General features: G+C 39.9%; 1 protein-coding gene across 2 annotated transcripts in view; it reads left to right on the forward strand.

Annotated features, from left to right (window-relative positions):
• ADGRA3 (adhesion G protein-coupled receptor A3) overlaps positions 1-15,766 on the forward strand; it is a 123,709-nt gene that overhangs the window by 76,258 nt on the left and 31,685 nt on the right. Inside the window, exons 11-12 of one of the 2 annotated variants that reach the window (XM_020915663.2) lie at positions 3,220-3,381; positions 5,943-6,146. In XM_020915663.2, the coding sequence (XP_020771322.2) occupies positions 3,220-3,381; positions 5,943-6,146 (366 nt within the window). The remainder of the gene's footprint in view (positions 1-3,219; positions 3,382-5,942; positions 6,147-15,766) is intronic. The other variant, XM_070452090.1, reaches the window with a different exon arrangement.

Genomic DNA, 15,766 nt, shown 5'->3' on the forward strand with positions numbered 1-15,766 from the left:
TTTTTCATGCACTGTTATCCTTTTTGTGTCCTTTTTTGCCACTGTGAAGGGTTCAGAACTACTTCCATAACCAAGCTCCAGAAGCATGTAGTGTTTCATGATTGCTTGCTATAGGGTATATTTTGGCTACAAAACCGTTTCTTTAATTCATAGCCATTTATAATGAAATAATGGGGGAAAAAAAACCTTATCCACAACTAGGGCAACCACTTATATTAGCTCTATACCTTCTTAGAAATACTTCTTTTTTTTTTTTTTTTTTTAACAGTTATTGACACATGTCAAATTCCTTGGCTGGCATTAGTTAGTGACCCATAGCTGTAGTTCCTTGATTAAAAAATAAACAGCTTTTCAAAAGAGATGATGTGTCAGTTAGGTCTCATGTTGGATTTTCATAAAGCCCATACATGTAAAACTTGTAAAGAAATTTCCAAACTAGTTGTAAAATTGCTGATTCTTTTGAATACTTCGTAAATATTTGAGGAGTGCCTTGGAGAAGAATTGGTATTTTCTTGTATTTTATCTTTTAAATTTTTGCAGGCAATGGCCGTCTCTTTTCTGATAGCTATAGAACATATCGTACAGTGTCATCTCTTATTTATTTTGTATACAGGTTTGAAAATAAAGATTTGAAAAGTAAGAATAAGAGGTTAAAATGTAACCAAATTCTCTAGCTTCTCTGAATTCCCATTAAGAGGTGGTAGTTATTGTTCCAGTTGCTGTATAAGTGGCTGATTCACATATGCAGGAGTCACCACCCATCTTCATGACTCCAGAAATAAGCATTTCTGTTGAAGTGAAATTTACCCCCGTGCCTATTGTTTTTAGGAATATATTCTGTGGTGCTGGTGTTCTCATGAAAGTGAAAAGAAAGTGAAGTTGCTCAGTCGTGTCTGACTCTTTGTGACCCCATGGACTGTAGCCTACCAGGCTCCTCCGTCCATGGGATTTTCCAGGCAAGAGTACTGGAGTGGGTTGCCATTTCCTTCTCCAGGAGATCTTCCTGACCCAAGGATTGAAACCGGTTCTCCTGCATTGTAGGCAGACGCTTTACCATCTAAGCCACCAGGAAAGTCCGGTGTTTTCATAAATTGTATCAAACGAACAGACTCAGGATTCTACATAGTTTGATTATAGGTTCTTCTTAATTCTTTGGCAGTTGATCTTGTTCATGTCTTGGGTTGGAATGAGTTGCCTCTTGAGAGAATATGTGAGTCTATTAAAATTGGGTTTTGCAGTTAAATTCTATCTGTCATATTACTCTATTTCATCTCTAGCAGGTATCACAACCTAGTCACTTAAAAAAAAATGTATTTACTTGCTTGTTATATATTTTCCTGATAGATATAGACTCCAAAATAGATCTTTTATGTTTCTCTCACTGCTGTATCTCCATTGCTTGGGATAGTGTCTGGCTCACCTTGGTCCTCAATAAATATTTAGTCAGGGAGTGAATGGGTATTATATAGCTATTGGCTTTTATACGAGGAGTTACACTAATGAATGAGTATGAATAAAAGTAGGATATTGTGCTGTCCCTGCCCCAACATGTTTATATTGGAATTAAAATAAGGACAGAATTGTGACACATGATGGTAAGGCAGTATGAAGTCAATTAACTGTATTTGAATTGGATGAGGTAATGGGTCTTTACAGAGGAGCAAGAGGCAGTTTTGCTAGGTACATTGTTCCTCTTTATGTATGAACACATAGACTTTAAAAATGTACCCCTCTTAACACTTCTTCTAGAGCCTGTCATTCTCAAAGAGACTTATTTTGGGATGGAAATGAAAAAAAAGAAAAAGGAGCAGTAAAATTGGAGCTGTGTTTTGAATGCCTGCCATGTGCAAGGCATAGTTTGAGGAGCCTTATAGTTATTAGTGGAGCTTAATCTTCACCACATTCAGAAAAGACAGGATGGTTATTATCCTTGTTTCACAAATAAAGGAAGGAGGTCCGGAAGGTGCCAGCCCTGCTCCACGGCTCGGGGGTGGAATCCAGTAGATTTCCGCAGGCTTGTCTTCTTCCTGAGATGAAGCATGGGTGGGAAGGACTGATCTTTTTCCAGACCCACCTGAGCCCTCATAATTACACACCCTGGGAAGGGTATTGGAGGCAGAACAGGGTTGAAAAGCTCAGCTGGGCTCTTCTGGGGTGATGAAAAGACATCTGCTGAAATGGCCTTGGCAGTCTGGCCTGGCTTTGGGGCTTTTGAGGCTTTTTTCTTGGTTAGAGGACCTGCCAGCTTGTCAGTCCTCCAGCGCTACCTCCAGAACGCTGGTGTGCTCTGGTGCTCGTGAACATTTTGCTCAATAGGAGACCCTCCCGGCAACAGGCTGTCTCCTCATCCTGGACTGTTCAGTGCACTTCTCTGATATGAGACGGACAAGTCACCAGCAATGACAGCCCATCGATAGTTCACTGGTGTTGCCTGACAGATGTTCACATCTGTAAGTTATGAACTGAGCTAATGAAAAGAATTCAGGAAATGAAACAAGCAGTGGGAAAGTGGACCCTTTTGAGGATTCATTTCTTTTTGTGACCATCTGAATCTAAAAGCATCCCTTGAATTGGGAGACAGGGAAGAAGCAGCTCATTTGAGATAAAGGGAAAGGGAATCATGTGTGCACAGACTCACGTGATGGCCCAGCGCATACACAGAACTCACAGTAGTTGGACAGACCTAGAGTTTTAAACATGACAGGATGCTAAAGAGGTCGCCAGTGTATTCTTTTATTTTTAATTAAATTTAATTGAAGTATAGTTGATTTAATGTTGCGCCAGATACTTCTTGATCGTATTAAGTAACACTTACGCAAAAAGAAGGTAAGTGTTTTTCCAGAGTTGAGATCTGTTTATTCTGAGAATCATGTGATTTTCTTCCCCTTGATTAGTATAAATGCCTTTCTCCCTCCGACTCCCTGACTGCACCCTCCACCCCCAACCTGTCAATTTGAGTACTACATGTCGCTCTTTTCCCTGATGATTTGGTGGTTACGTGAGTACACTGTTTTGAGCTAAATATTACCAAATGGTTATAATGACTGTGCTCTTCCTGTCTGAGGATGCCTTAATGAGAAATGAGTGAAGTGCCTGTTGGGTTTTCCTGTGAAAATTTAGACTGAATGCCCATCTTGGTGTCTCATTAAGATTTTGATGATGTAAAGCCTCCTGTGTGGGCGTTAAAGATCTTCCTTTTCTCTCCTGCACGCCTGCTAGCTCGGCGATGTGATGGTTGACATCGCAAGTAACATCATGTTGGCTGATGAACGTGTCCTGGGGCTGGCGCAGAGGGAGGCCAGAGCCTGCAGTAGAATTGTTCAATGTCTGCAGCGCATCGCCACATACCGACTGGCAAACGGAGCTCATGTTTATTCAACAGTAAGTGTCACGTTATCCTTGGTTTATAAGGAAAAGGTTCATTGAAATCAGCTTTAACCTCAAAGTAGGTAGGTCTCATCCCCATTATGGAGTGAGTATTTTGTTACTGCTGATTATTACAGAATTTCCTGTTCTCAGACATTTAAAAAGGCAGTTTTGCTTCTGAATAGTCTGTTTTCTTGGTAACTGGGCTTAATTTGTAATTTGAGCAGTTACCACCATCTCATTTTCTGACACTTTCTGCAACACAAATACGACCTCCATAGCCTTGCCCTCCTGTCACATGCCCATCGGGCATCCTAGCTCATGCTGACTTCAGGGCCCTGAAGAATATTTTGAGACAGTGCTTGATTGCTTGCCCAGGTTTCAGTTTCAGAAGGGAACTAGGACTCCCCCCAGCTCTTGTGAACCTATTGACATTTTTCAGTCAATTCCGCTTGGGGGGGAGTGAGTTTTTTAAACGTAATAACCACTCCTGGGCTTCCCTGGTGGCCCAGTGGTAAGGAATCCGTCTGCCAGTGCAGACATGCGGGTTCTATCCCTGAGCTGGGAAGATCCCCTGGAGAAGGAAGTGGCAGTCCACTCTAGTATTCTTGCCTGGGAAATCCCGTGGACGGAGGAGCCTGGCAGGCTACAGTCCAGGGGGTTATGAAAGACTTGGACACGATTTAGTGACTAACCAACAGCAGTGATCACTCTGTTAAATAATCTTAAATTTTGTTTGTGCAGAATTTCTTGGTGTACTGCTTACTTTTTTTGTTCTAAAATGTAGATATGATAAATGTGGGAACTATGATAAATAGTGCTTTATTTTATTCTTTTAGCAGTCATACTCTGCTCTGGCCCATGCTTTTCACATTCTAACTATTTTAGTGGATTCGTTGAATGTTTTCTACCTCCTCCTGTGATTTTATATAATTCAAAATTACTGTCTTTCCATTAATTGATGGAACCTTTTTGATGAGGCCGTGTTTTATTGATCCTTTTGTTCAGTTAAGTTTAGTATTACTTTCTTGAATAATAAACAGGATGGAGGCCTAGACTGGCTCCTGTGAGGACAGCATAGTTTAGGGTAGGTGCTCTCTATGACCTTACTAGAAATGAGCTTGCCAGTTTGAGGGCCACACTTGGTCCTCCCAGATCATTTAAACCCATTTTCCATCCTGTGCTTCAGCCTTGCTTATTACTCAGCACAAAGAGTTTCCTTCATTCTCCTGAGAACCCACAGGTATAATAGAGGGCGTAGGGGGTATTTGCACACCATTTCAAAGTATAAAAAAGTTCCTGAGAAACAATATATCTTCTGATGACACGGCTTCAAGGGCACTTCAAAATGGCAGTTTTCTTTCAACTGAGGTTTCACATATTTATCATAATTATAATGTGTCTTTGATTAATAAAAAATTTCAAATACAATTTTCAGGTAAGTATGATTGAATTTAGTAAGATTTTTCACACTGTGTCATCTGTGGGGCAAAACTAAATGCAAAGATTTCTTAATCTTAAAAATTTGGGGAACCGCCAGATATTTTCTACTATATATATGGTACTTGAAAACATTCTACCTTCTTATATTTAAAGATTTTAATCTTCCTGATAGATTTTGGACACCTTACATGGAAGTCCTATGTTTAGAAAAAAAATGTTTAAAGGAGAACTTTGTCCACATATGGCACATAGAATGGTGCCCTGCCTCCGTAGTAAACATAGAATTAACCATCCTTAAAGGAAGGAGATGCTGTTTTGTCTCTGGAATTTACAGCACATCCTGTCATCTTGCTGGATGTAAGAGAAACAGGTCAGCCTGTCACTTCTCATGTTGGCTGGTCGTGGTTCTGACAGGTGGGAGTGGTGCCAGAAGCTCCTGGACATGGGTTGGATGGTTGGTTGTATCGGCAGACCCCAGGTTTTGGTAGACTGTCGAGTTCAGTCGCACTCTTGCATTGCTTAAAATTGTCAGGACAGGTGCCATCTTTTTCAGATGACTTTTCTGGCCTAATTCGCCCTTCAAAACCTGTTCATTTATTTCTATTTGGACTAGCACCTCCCTTCCTTTTCTGAAGAAAACTTTGCCATGAGTCTGTATAAAGATTTTATTGGTGAAACTTAATGCTAAGTGTTGATGTTCTTGTGAAAGGAAGAAGTGTAAAGATGTTATGAAGTGTTGAATAAGGCAGCTTTTAAGTGTACTAAGATCATTAAGGGGGTCCACTGATTTCTCTGTTTTTTTTTTTTTTTTTAATCAGGATACTTACATTTTCAGCTTATAGATTCCTGCAACTCCTCTTCAGATTATTAATCGACTTCTCATTTATATCTGACCTTCCATACTTCATGAGTTACTCTTTTCGTCTTCGTGGTTATCTTGTTATTTTAGGACATCCTTCTGTAGCTGGCATCTTTTTTGATTCTGCCAGTTATCTACACAGTGTCTTTGTTTAGTAAGAGCTCAAGCTTTGTCCTCTAGCTTATGTAGTATTTTGTGTTTAAAAGTTTTTTAAAGTGCTTTTCCCCCCCATGTTATAAATCTTTTGTAACTCCTGTTTGATTGACTTTTGAAGTATTCACCCAATATTGCTCTGGAAGCTTATGTCATCAAGGCTACTGGCTTCACTGGGATGACATGTACCGTGTTCCAGAAAGTGGCCGCCACTGACCGGACAGGCCTGTCTGACTATGGGAGGCGAGATCCCGATGGAAACCTGGATAAACAGCTGAGCTTTAAGTGCAACGTTTCGAATACATTTTCAAGTCTGGCTCTGAAGGTACGTTATATTCTGTAGTCATTTAAGACTTCGTGTAGAATACAATACCTCCATATCCATAGGTTCTGTATCTATAGGTTCAACCCAACTGCAGATTGAAAATATCCAATTTAAAAAAATATCCTGAGAAGTTCCAAAAAGCAAAACTTAATTGCTACATGCTGGCAACTATTTGCATAGGATTTGCATTATATTTACAGTTGTTTGTGTAACACCTGCAGTAGGTATTATAAGTAATCTAGACATCATTTAAAGTAAGTATACCAGAGGGTGTGCCTAGGTTATATACAGATATTATGCCATGTTAAATAAGAGACTTGAGCATCCACAGATTTTGGTATCTGAGAGGATCCTGGAATCGGTCCTTTGAGGATATGGAGGGTGACTGCACTTAAATGCTCTGCTTTGCAAAAATAATTTTATTAAAGTTTGTTCGGAGGGAGAAGTGTATTAGAATTGCCTTTGTTCTTGTTTTGAAAGAAATTCAGACCAAGAAGGAACACATCATGGCCTTCATGGACCTAGGCATTTTTGCCCTCTGGACCCGTTTCTGCATATGAATGTATCAAAATTTAATTTTATGACTGGAGTCTTAAAAGCATGAATATATTAGTTACATATTAAGACATTTTCTTTGACTTTAAAGTTCATTTTTATGCTGCTGATTTTAAAGACATGAAGACATTTTTGTAGACTTCCTAAAAGTATTCAGTGCCTGTGGCTCTGTGCTCCTGGGCCTAATGGGAAAGTCCAGGCATTTAATCAAGCCAGCTGTATATCAAGATTTTTTGCATAGAAGTGCACACACATGTGTGTTTATAAATTGGGGCTCCCCTGGTGGCTCAGATGGTAAAGTATCTGTCTGCAATGTGGGAGACCTGGGTTTGAGCCCTGGGTTGGGAAGATCCTTTGGAGAAGGAAATGGCAACCCACTCCAGTACTCTTGCCTAGAAAATTCCATGGATGGAGGAACCTGGTAGGCTACAGTCCATGGGGCTGCAAAGAGTCAGGCATGACTGAGTGACTTCACTGCAGCAAGCAAAATTACAAGCATGTTTATTGGTTTTTACAATTGGGAGTTTAGGCGTGTTTTATTAAACTACACTGAAGCAAATGGTGAAAGTACAGTTTTGACACCCTAATGGAACTGTGTTTTTTCAGCGAGTTTTTTGTGGCTATGTGTAATTGTGTTCTTGGTGGTTTTTAATTACACAGTACTTTCTTTTTTTATAGTTCGTTTCTTAATTATATTGCAAATGATATTCTAGGCATTCCAGTCTTGATGCCTGCATAGTAATCAAATAAGTCTTAGGTGTCCTGGAACACGGGTAGCACAATAAATACTGAATGGACGAGTGAATGGATAAATGAAGAATTAGTATATTTTATCATACTTTGGTGGTTTAGTCTGGTGGTGGCTTAGTTGCTAAGTCATGTCCGACTCTTGCAACCCTGTGGATTGGGAATCTCCCAAGCTCCTCTGTCCATGGGATTCTCCAGACAAGAATACTGGAGTGGGTTTGGAGTCATGCTTTACACTTGTGACCTCCATAAGGAGAGCCAGTTTGCCTAATTTAGAAATAATCTTAAGTTCTCCCACTGCCCAAGACAGCTATCTCAACTGTATCAGAATGCCTAATGATAATGCATTTACTTGATGCCGTATATTCAGAGGAAAATCAGCAAGATGTGCTTATCACTCTTGGCTCTCGGATAGCGTCTGCACCTAGCAGTGCAACTTCTTAATGTCTGCTCGTTCGTTTAGGGGGAGTATCGGGAAAAACAGTGAGGAAGGCATCGAAATGGCATCACACACAAGCCCACAAGGTGGGGGGAAGTGTCTTTGAGGAACACTTAAAATTGATGAACCCTTCCATCTTAGATGATCACAGTTGGTAGGAAGGAATTAAAAATGATGAAACTCAACATTTCATCAATTTCACAACCTACCCCTCTGGGTAAGGAGAGTTTCTACCTGCTGAAGTAGAAAGCTTTAAATGAACACTCTTAAATTTGTCAATTTCATACTGTTCCATCATTTTAAGATCATCTTGTGGCCAGAAACTAAGGATGCATCACACTATTATTCATGCTTCATAGATGGACATGCTTACACCGAGTGAATAAGAACATACTCTTCATGACGCAAAAGTCAGTTAAAAATTTTTGCATTGACAATGCAAAGTGCCTTAGCATTTTAACGGAAAACTTTCACATTTTAGACTTTATATGATGGCAGTTTTTACTCTTCTTTGCTTGTGCTTTTTTTTTTTTTAATGCCATCAGTGGACTAACTAGACATCTTGAACATGTCATATTGATTGTATTGCCCTTGGATGGGAGAACATGCTAGCATATAAAGTTAAACCCGTAAAAAGGCAGTCCTCAGCTGTAGGAGCCTAACTGGAGTTGTTTTCTGCATGTTTTTTGAATCCTTTTTGTCCTGCCTTTACTTTCTTTATTACCATCACTGCCCAGTTTGGGCTTTCCTCCTGTATTGCCCATACCATTGAGAGCTTCTGTTTAGTCTCTGTGTCTCTAGGTTCTTCTTAAAAATCTATGCTTTGCTGAAGTAGGGCACCCAAAACTGGTGCTCTGTGACAACCTGGAAGGATTGGGTGGGGATGGAGGTGGGAGGGGGTTTCAGAAAAAGCTGGGGAGGCATGCATGCTGCTGCTAAGTCACTTCAGTCGTGTCCGACTCTGTGCGACCCCGTCCCTGGGATTCTCCAGGCAAGAACACTGGAGTGGGTTGCCATTTCCTTCTCCAATGCATGAAAGTGAAAAGTGAAAGTGAAGTTGCTCAGTCGTGTCCGACTCTTCATATATGACAAAATCCATCAAAATATTATAAAGTAATTATCCTCCAATTAAATTGATTAAAAAAATATCCATGCTTTTCTTACAGGTTGGTCTGCCTAGGGCAGTATTCAGCTGACGCACACCAATCCAACCGTGGCAGTTAGTAAAATGCTGACGAGCTTCCTTACCCTTCAGCGAATAGCTATGCCACCCCCACCCCCCAGCCCCCTGAGTGCCTCCGCAGCTGACATTCCGGTCCTTTTTCTGGGAACACTCTCCAGTCTCTCCACCCTTTAGCAACTGAAGGCCTGCAGAACCAAGGACCTTTAGGACATTCCCCTCTGTTCACACTGTTTGATTGTGAACATTATCCCTGGATCTATCCAACATGGAGATGACCTTGCAGATCCCACGATAAATTCTTCATGTTGTTTAGGAGGCTGGCTGTCAGTTAACTTAATAATTCGGCATTTATCTCCTCTTGTCTAGTAAAGGAAAGCTTCCTTTATTGTCTCTTCCAACCACTGACCAGTTTTACTTAGGCCAGGCTCATGCTAATTTCTTCCACTAGAATCCCTGCTCCTCTATGCCCCTCCCTTCCCCAGCTGCTTGGTTCTGTGATAACACCCAGCAGAAAGATGTAACCTTTGAGAATCCTAACAAATTCCATCTGGTCAGTCCTTGCCTCTCCCATCCTCATCTTCATCTCTTCCTCACTTTGCCCATAGCACTCTGCTCATCTCTCTGCCATCGCATGTTACACATAGGGGCCCAGTGGCCTTCTTATTCCTGGACTGAGGGTTGCTTGAGGTCAGAGCTGCTCTTTACGTCATTGATGACCTCCAGTGCTGGCCCACAGTCATTCAACCATTTGGAGATTGAATTAACCTGCGGTATGACTCTTTCAGCACCCGATCTAAATTTTTTCTTTATCAGATGCTTCCTTCCACTGTTGGTACCATAAGTCAGATTTGTTAGCATCACAAAATATTGCCTCTTTTTTTTTTTTATTAAATATTAAGAGCTTTTAGTAACTGTTGGTGTTTTGAATTCAGTTGTTAATGTAGCCAGAAGGAATTCGTTTTTCAAAATTTTCTTGGCAGGAATTTGGAAATCAGGTTTTCTTTATGCATCCCACGTTTCTGTCATCCCATCAGGGGCTTTAGCCCAGATGAAGTCCTTTTCATTTCCAGGCCAGTCGTGTACATTCTCACACTTCCTTCCTTCGTATGTGCCCCTTTTCATTCCCTTAGTCACCACCATGCTCAGGGAAATACCTGTTACTCTTTTCTAAGAACCAGTTCAGATGTCAGCTTCCTTTTTTTTCTCCTCAGGCAGAATTCATTGTAGCCGTTAGTTCCATAGTGCTTTGTTCATTGTCCAGAATAAGTAGAAGCTGATATGCTGGTGAGTTGAGTTATAGTGAGAAGCTAGAGGATATGGCTACTAAAATGTGTTCATGTTCTGCTCCCCCACTTAAAAGCTGTGCAAACTTGGGCAAGTACCTTAACCTCTTTGAATGTCAGTTCCTTTCTCTTACATAGGGATCATGAAATGGTGTTAAACTCAAAGGGTTATTGAGAGGGTTTAATGAGGCAAATATGTAGACATACACAACAGTGCCTGGTACAGGCTAGCACTTAATACATGTTAAGCTTGTATTGTTTTATCATTGTTGTTGTCTCTTCCTTGCTAAATTTTGAATATTTGAGGTCAGGGACCACAGCTTATTTCATTATCTCCAGATTCTGCACAGTGCCATGAGTAGAGGAATGAAACATCCAATAAACATCATTGAATAAAAATTAACAGCCAAACTTAATTAGTAGAGTCAGTTAAAAAAATTCTAAAAGCAAGCATAATCCTTGTTAATCTTCAGCAGTGAGATAATCAAAAGGTAGAATGCAGTTAATAACTAATTATACATAAAAAAATAATTAGGATGTATCTGAACATCTATCAGCTTAAAATCTGGTGAGTAGATAGTCAAGAAAACATGAACAAATTACTGTTTCAGTCAGCTAACTCTTTGACCCATTCTAATTTTATTGCTAAAATTCTAGAAATTTAAACAAAATTAGGATTTCAGAAAATTTTAAATTATCAATTATGTAGTTTTCGGAGTCCAGATTATTTCACAAGGAATGATAAAATCTAGTGGAAATATTTGAGTTAACATCCCTTATGATACTTACCATGTTATCCTTAGTGTCATTCTAAATAAGCAGAAATGCATGCAAATAAATTCATGATAAGAGCTCAGTGATGACATTAATTTCATGTGTGTTTATAGTTTGTCAGTTTTGATTATTTAAGTTAAAACTAATTCTGAACTGTGGAAGTCAGAACGTGAAGTTCTAGATGGTAAGTCAGTTACTTTAAGGCATTTTCTCTTCCCAGGCTTCAGATAACACCTGCCACCCTACAACAGTATAGGCAGATCTCTGAAATATTGTGGGTTCGATTTTAGATAATTGCAGTAAAACAGATATTGTAATGAAGCGAGTTATATGAGTTTGTGGTTTCCCAGTACATATAAAATTTACATTTACACTATACTGTGGTCTATTAAATGTGTGATTGATTCTGCCTAAAAAATAGTGTTGTTCTTCAGTTGCTCAGTCCTGTCCATCTCTTTGCGACACCATGGACTATTGCATGTCAGAGTCCCCCGCTATCTCCTGGAGTTTGCTCATATTCTTGTCCCTTAAGTCAGTGATGCTATCTAACCATCTCATCTTCTGTCATCCCCTTCTTTTGTCTTCAGTCTTTCCCAGCATCAGGGACTTTTACAGTGAGTTGGCTCTTTGCATCAGGTGGCCAAAGTATTGGAGCAGCATCAGCCCTTCCAATGAATATTCAGGGTTGATTTTATTTAGGATTGTCTGGTTTGAGCTCCTTGCAATGCAAGGGACTCCAGGAGTCTCATCCAAAACCGCAGTTCAAAAGCATCAAGTCTTTGGCGCCCAGCCTTCTCTATGGTCCAGCTGTCACATTCATACATGACTGTTGGAAAAACTATAGCTTTGACTATACAGACCTTTCTTAGTAAAGTGATGTCTCTGCTTTTTTTTTTTTTAATATGCTGTCTAGGTTTGTTATAGCTTGCCTTCCAAGGAGCAGGCGTCTTTTAATTTCATGGCTGCACTCACCATCCACAGTGATTTTGGAGCCAAAGAAAATAAAATCGGTCACTGCTTCCACTTTTTCCTCTTCTGTTTGCTACGAAGTGATGAGACCAGAAGCCGTGTTCTTAGTTTTTTGAATGTTGAGTTTTAAGCCAGCTTTTTCACTCTCCTCCTTCCCTCTCATTAAGAAACTCTTTAGTTCCTCTTCATTTTCTGCCATTAGAGTGGTATCATCTGCATATCTGAGATTATTGATATTTCTCCCAACAGTCTTGATTCCAGCTTGTGATTCATCCAGCCTGGCAATTTTGCATGATGTACTCTGCAAAGACATTAAATAAGCAGGGTGACAGTATACAGCTTTGACATTCTCCTTTCCAAAGTTTGAGCCAGTTCATTGTTCCATGTAAGATTCTCACTGTTGCATCTTGACCTGCATACAGGTTTCTCAGGAGACAGTTAAGGTGGTTTGATATTCCAATCACATTAAGAATTTTCCATAATTTGTTGTGATTCACATAATCAAGGCTTTCATGTATTCAGTGAAGCAGAAGTAGATGTTTTTCTGGAATTCCTTTGATTTTTGTATGATCCAGCAGATGTTGGCAATTTGATCTCTGGTTTCTTTGCCTTTTCTAAATCCAGCTTGTATATCTGAAAGTTCTCAGTTCATATACTGCTGAAACCTAGCTTGAAGGATTTTGAGCACAATCTTAACTAGCATGTGAAATGAGTGCAATTGTATGGCAGTTTGAACAGTCTTTGGCTTTGTCCTTCTTTGGGATTGAAATGAAAACTGACCTTTTCCAGTCCTGAGGTCACTGCTGAGTTTTCCAAATTTGCTGGCATATTGAGTGCAGCACTTTCACAGCATCATCTTTTAGGATTTGAAATAGCTCAGCTGGAATTCCATCACCTCCACTAGCTTTATTTATAGTAATGCTTCCTAAGGCCCACTTGACTTCACGCGCCAGGATGTCTGCCTGCAGGTGAGTAATGACGCCATCATGGCTATCCCGGTCATTAAGACCTTATTTGAACAGTACTTCTGTGTATTCTTGCCACCTCTTCTTAATCTCTTCTACTTTTATTAAGTCCTTATTATTTCCTTCCTGTATTGTGCCCATCCTTGCATGAAATATTCCCTTGATATCTCCAGTTTTTTGAAGAGACCTCTAGTCTTTCCCATTCCATTGTTTTCCTCTGTTTACTTGCATTGTTCATTTAAGCAGGCCTTCTTATCTCTCCCTGCTCTTCTCTGGAAATCTGCATTCAGTTAGATATATTCTTCCCTTTTTCCCTTGCCTCTCACTTCTCTTCTTTCCTCAGCTACTTGTAAGTCCTCCTCCTGACCACTTTTGCATTCTTGAATTTCTTTTCTTTTGGGATGGCTATGTTCTCTGCTGTGGCTATATTCCTGCACAACATTAGGAACCTGTGTCCATAGTTCTTCAGGCACTCTGTCTCCCAGATCTAATCCCTGGATCTATTCATCACCTCCACTGTATAATCACAAAGTATTTGATTTAGGTCATACCTGGCAGACCTAGTGGTTTTTCCTGCTTTCTTCATTTTAAGCCTGAATTGTGTAACAAGGAGCTGATGATCTGAGCCACGGTCAGTTTCAGGTTTTGTTTTTGCTGACTTTATAGAGCTTTTCCATTTTCGGCTGCAAAGAATATAATCAATCTGTTTTTGGCATTGACCATTTGGTGATGTCCATGTATAAAGTCATCTGTTGTGTTGTTGGAAGAGGTCGTTTGCTATGACCAGTGTGTTCTCTTGACAAAACTTTGTTAGCCTTTGCCCTGCTTCATTTTGTACTCCAAGGTCAAACTTCCCTGTTACTTCAGGTGTCTCTTGACTTCTGCTTTTGCATTCCAATCCCTTGTGGTGAAAAGGACATCTTTTTTTTTTATGTTAGTTGTAGGTTTTGTAGGTTTTCGTGGAACTGGTCAACTTCAGCTTCTTCGACCTGAGTGGTTGGCGCATAGACTTGGATTACTGTGATGTTGAATGGTTTGCCTTGAAAACAAATGAAGATCATTTTGTTGTTTTGCGATTGCTACTGCATTTCAGGCTCTTGTAGACTATGGTGGCTGCTGCATTTCTTCTAAGAGATTCTTGCCCGCAGTGGTAGGTAGGTCATCTGAATTAAGATTCACCCATTCTCGTCCATTTTAGTTGACTGATTCCTAAGATGTTGCTATTCACTCTTTCCATCTCCTGCTTGACCATGTCCAGTTAACTTGGGCAGCCTGGCATGGTACAGTTCACGGGGTCTCAAGAGTTGGATACAACATAGTGACTGAACAACAACAATGAACCTAACATTCCAAGTTCCTATGCAATATTATTCTTGATGACATTGGACTTTACTTTCACCACCAGATGCAGCCACAGCTGAGCGTTGTTTCTGCTTTGGCCCAGCCTCTTCATTCTTTTTTGGAGCTATTAGTAATTGCCCTCCAGTCTTGCCCAGTAACATATTGGACACTTTCTGACCTTGGGGGTTCATCTTCTGATGTCATCTTTTTGCCTTTTCATACCATTCATGGGGTTCTCGTGGCAAGAATGTTGGAATGATTTTCCATTTCGTCCTCCAGTGGACCACATTTTGTCAGAACTCTCACTCTGACTCTTCCATCTTGGGTGACCCTGCACAACATGGCTCTAGGCTTCATTGAGTAATGCAAGCTCCTTTGCCTTGACAAGGTCATGATCCACGAAGGGGAAAAAACAATGTACATATTTTAAATAAAAAATACTTTTTTTGCTAAAAAATGATAACCATCTGACAATGTAGGATAGCCACAAACATTCCATTTGTTAAAATCAAAGCAAACAACTCCTCCCACCCCCAAAATGCAGTATCTGTGAAGTGCAATATAACAAGCTATGCCTGAAATGATGATAAAAACACCACCTTTCGTTGCCTTTCATGCTTGTCATGGTTATGATGCCACTTGGTCCTCACAACTCTTTGTTAGGAAGGTCATTAGGATATGTAACAAATGCAACTCAGAGGGTAGACAAAATCTTGCAGTGTCTAGTCACTACTTCCTGGTGATGCTGCGACCCAAATTCTGGTTTCTTGTTTCAGATCCCATGTCGTCCCCCCCTCCCCCCTGCCCCCCAGGGGTGGCATATTCAATAGATACTGTAATAGACACCAAAAACTTGTCTTTCTGAAAGAGTTTTTTTTTTTAATTGAAGGATAGTTGATTTATAATGTGTGGTAATTTCTGCTGTTCAGCAGTCATTCAGTTATATCAATACATATATATGTTTGTATTCATTTTCATATTCTTTTCCATTATGATTATCACAGGATGTTAAATGTAATTCCTTGTGCTATACAGTAAGACCTTGTTTACCTAGTCTATATATAAGGTTTGCATCTACCAACACGAAAATCCCAGTCCATCCTTCCCCTAGTCCCTTTGGCAACCTTAAGTCAGTTCTCTTTGTGTGTGTGTCTGTTGCTGTTTCGTAGGTAAGTTCATTTGTGTCATATTTTAGATTTCATATGTAAGTGATATCTATGATGTTTGTCTTTCTGACTTAACTTCACTTAGTGTCATAATCTCTAGTTCCATCCTTGTTGCTACAAATAGCATTATTTTATTTTGTTATGACTGAGTACTATCTCATTTGTATGTATATACCACATCTTCCTTATTTATTCATC

The sequence above is a fragment of the Odocoileus virginianus genome, chromosome 21 (genome assembly GCF_023699985.2).
Source record: "Odocoileus virginianus isolate 20LAN1187 ecotype Illinois chromosome 21, Ovbor_1.2, whole genome shotgun sequence".
NCBI classification, from domain to species: domain Eukaryota; kingdom Metazoa; phylum Chordata; class Mammalia; order Artiodactyla; family Cervidae; genus Odocoileus; species Odocoileus virginianus.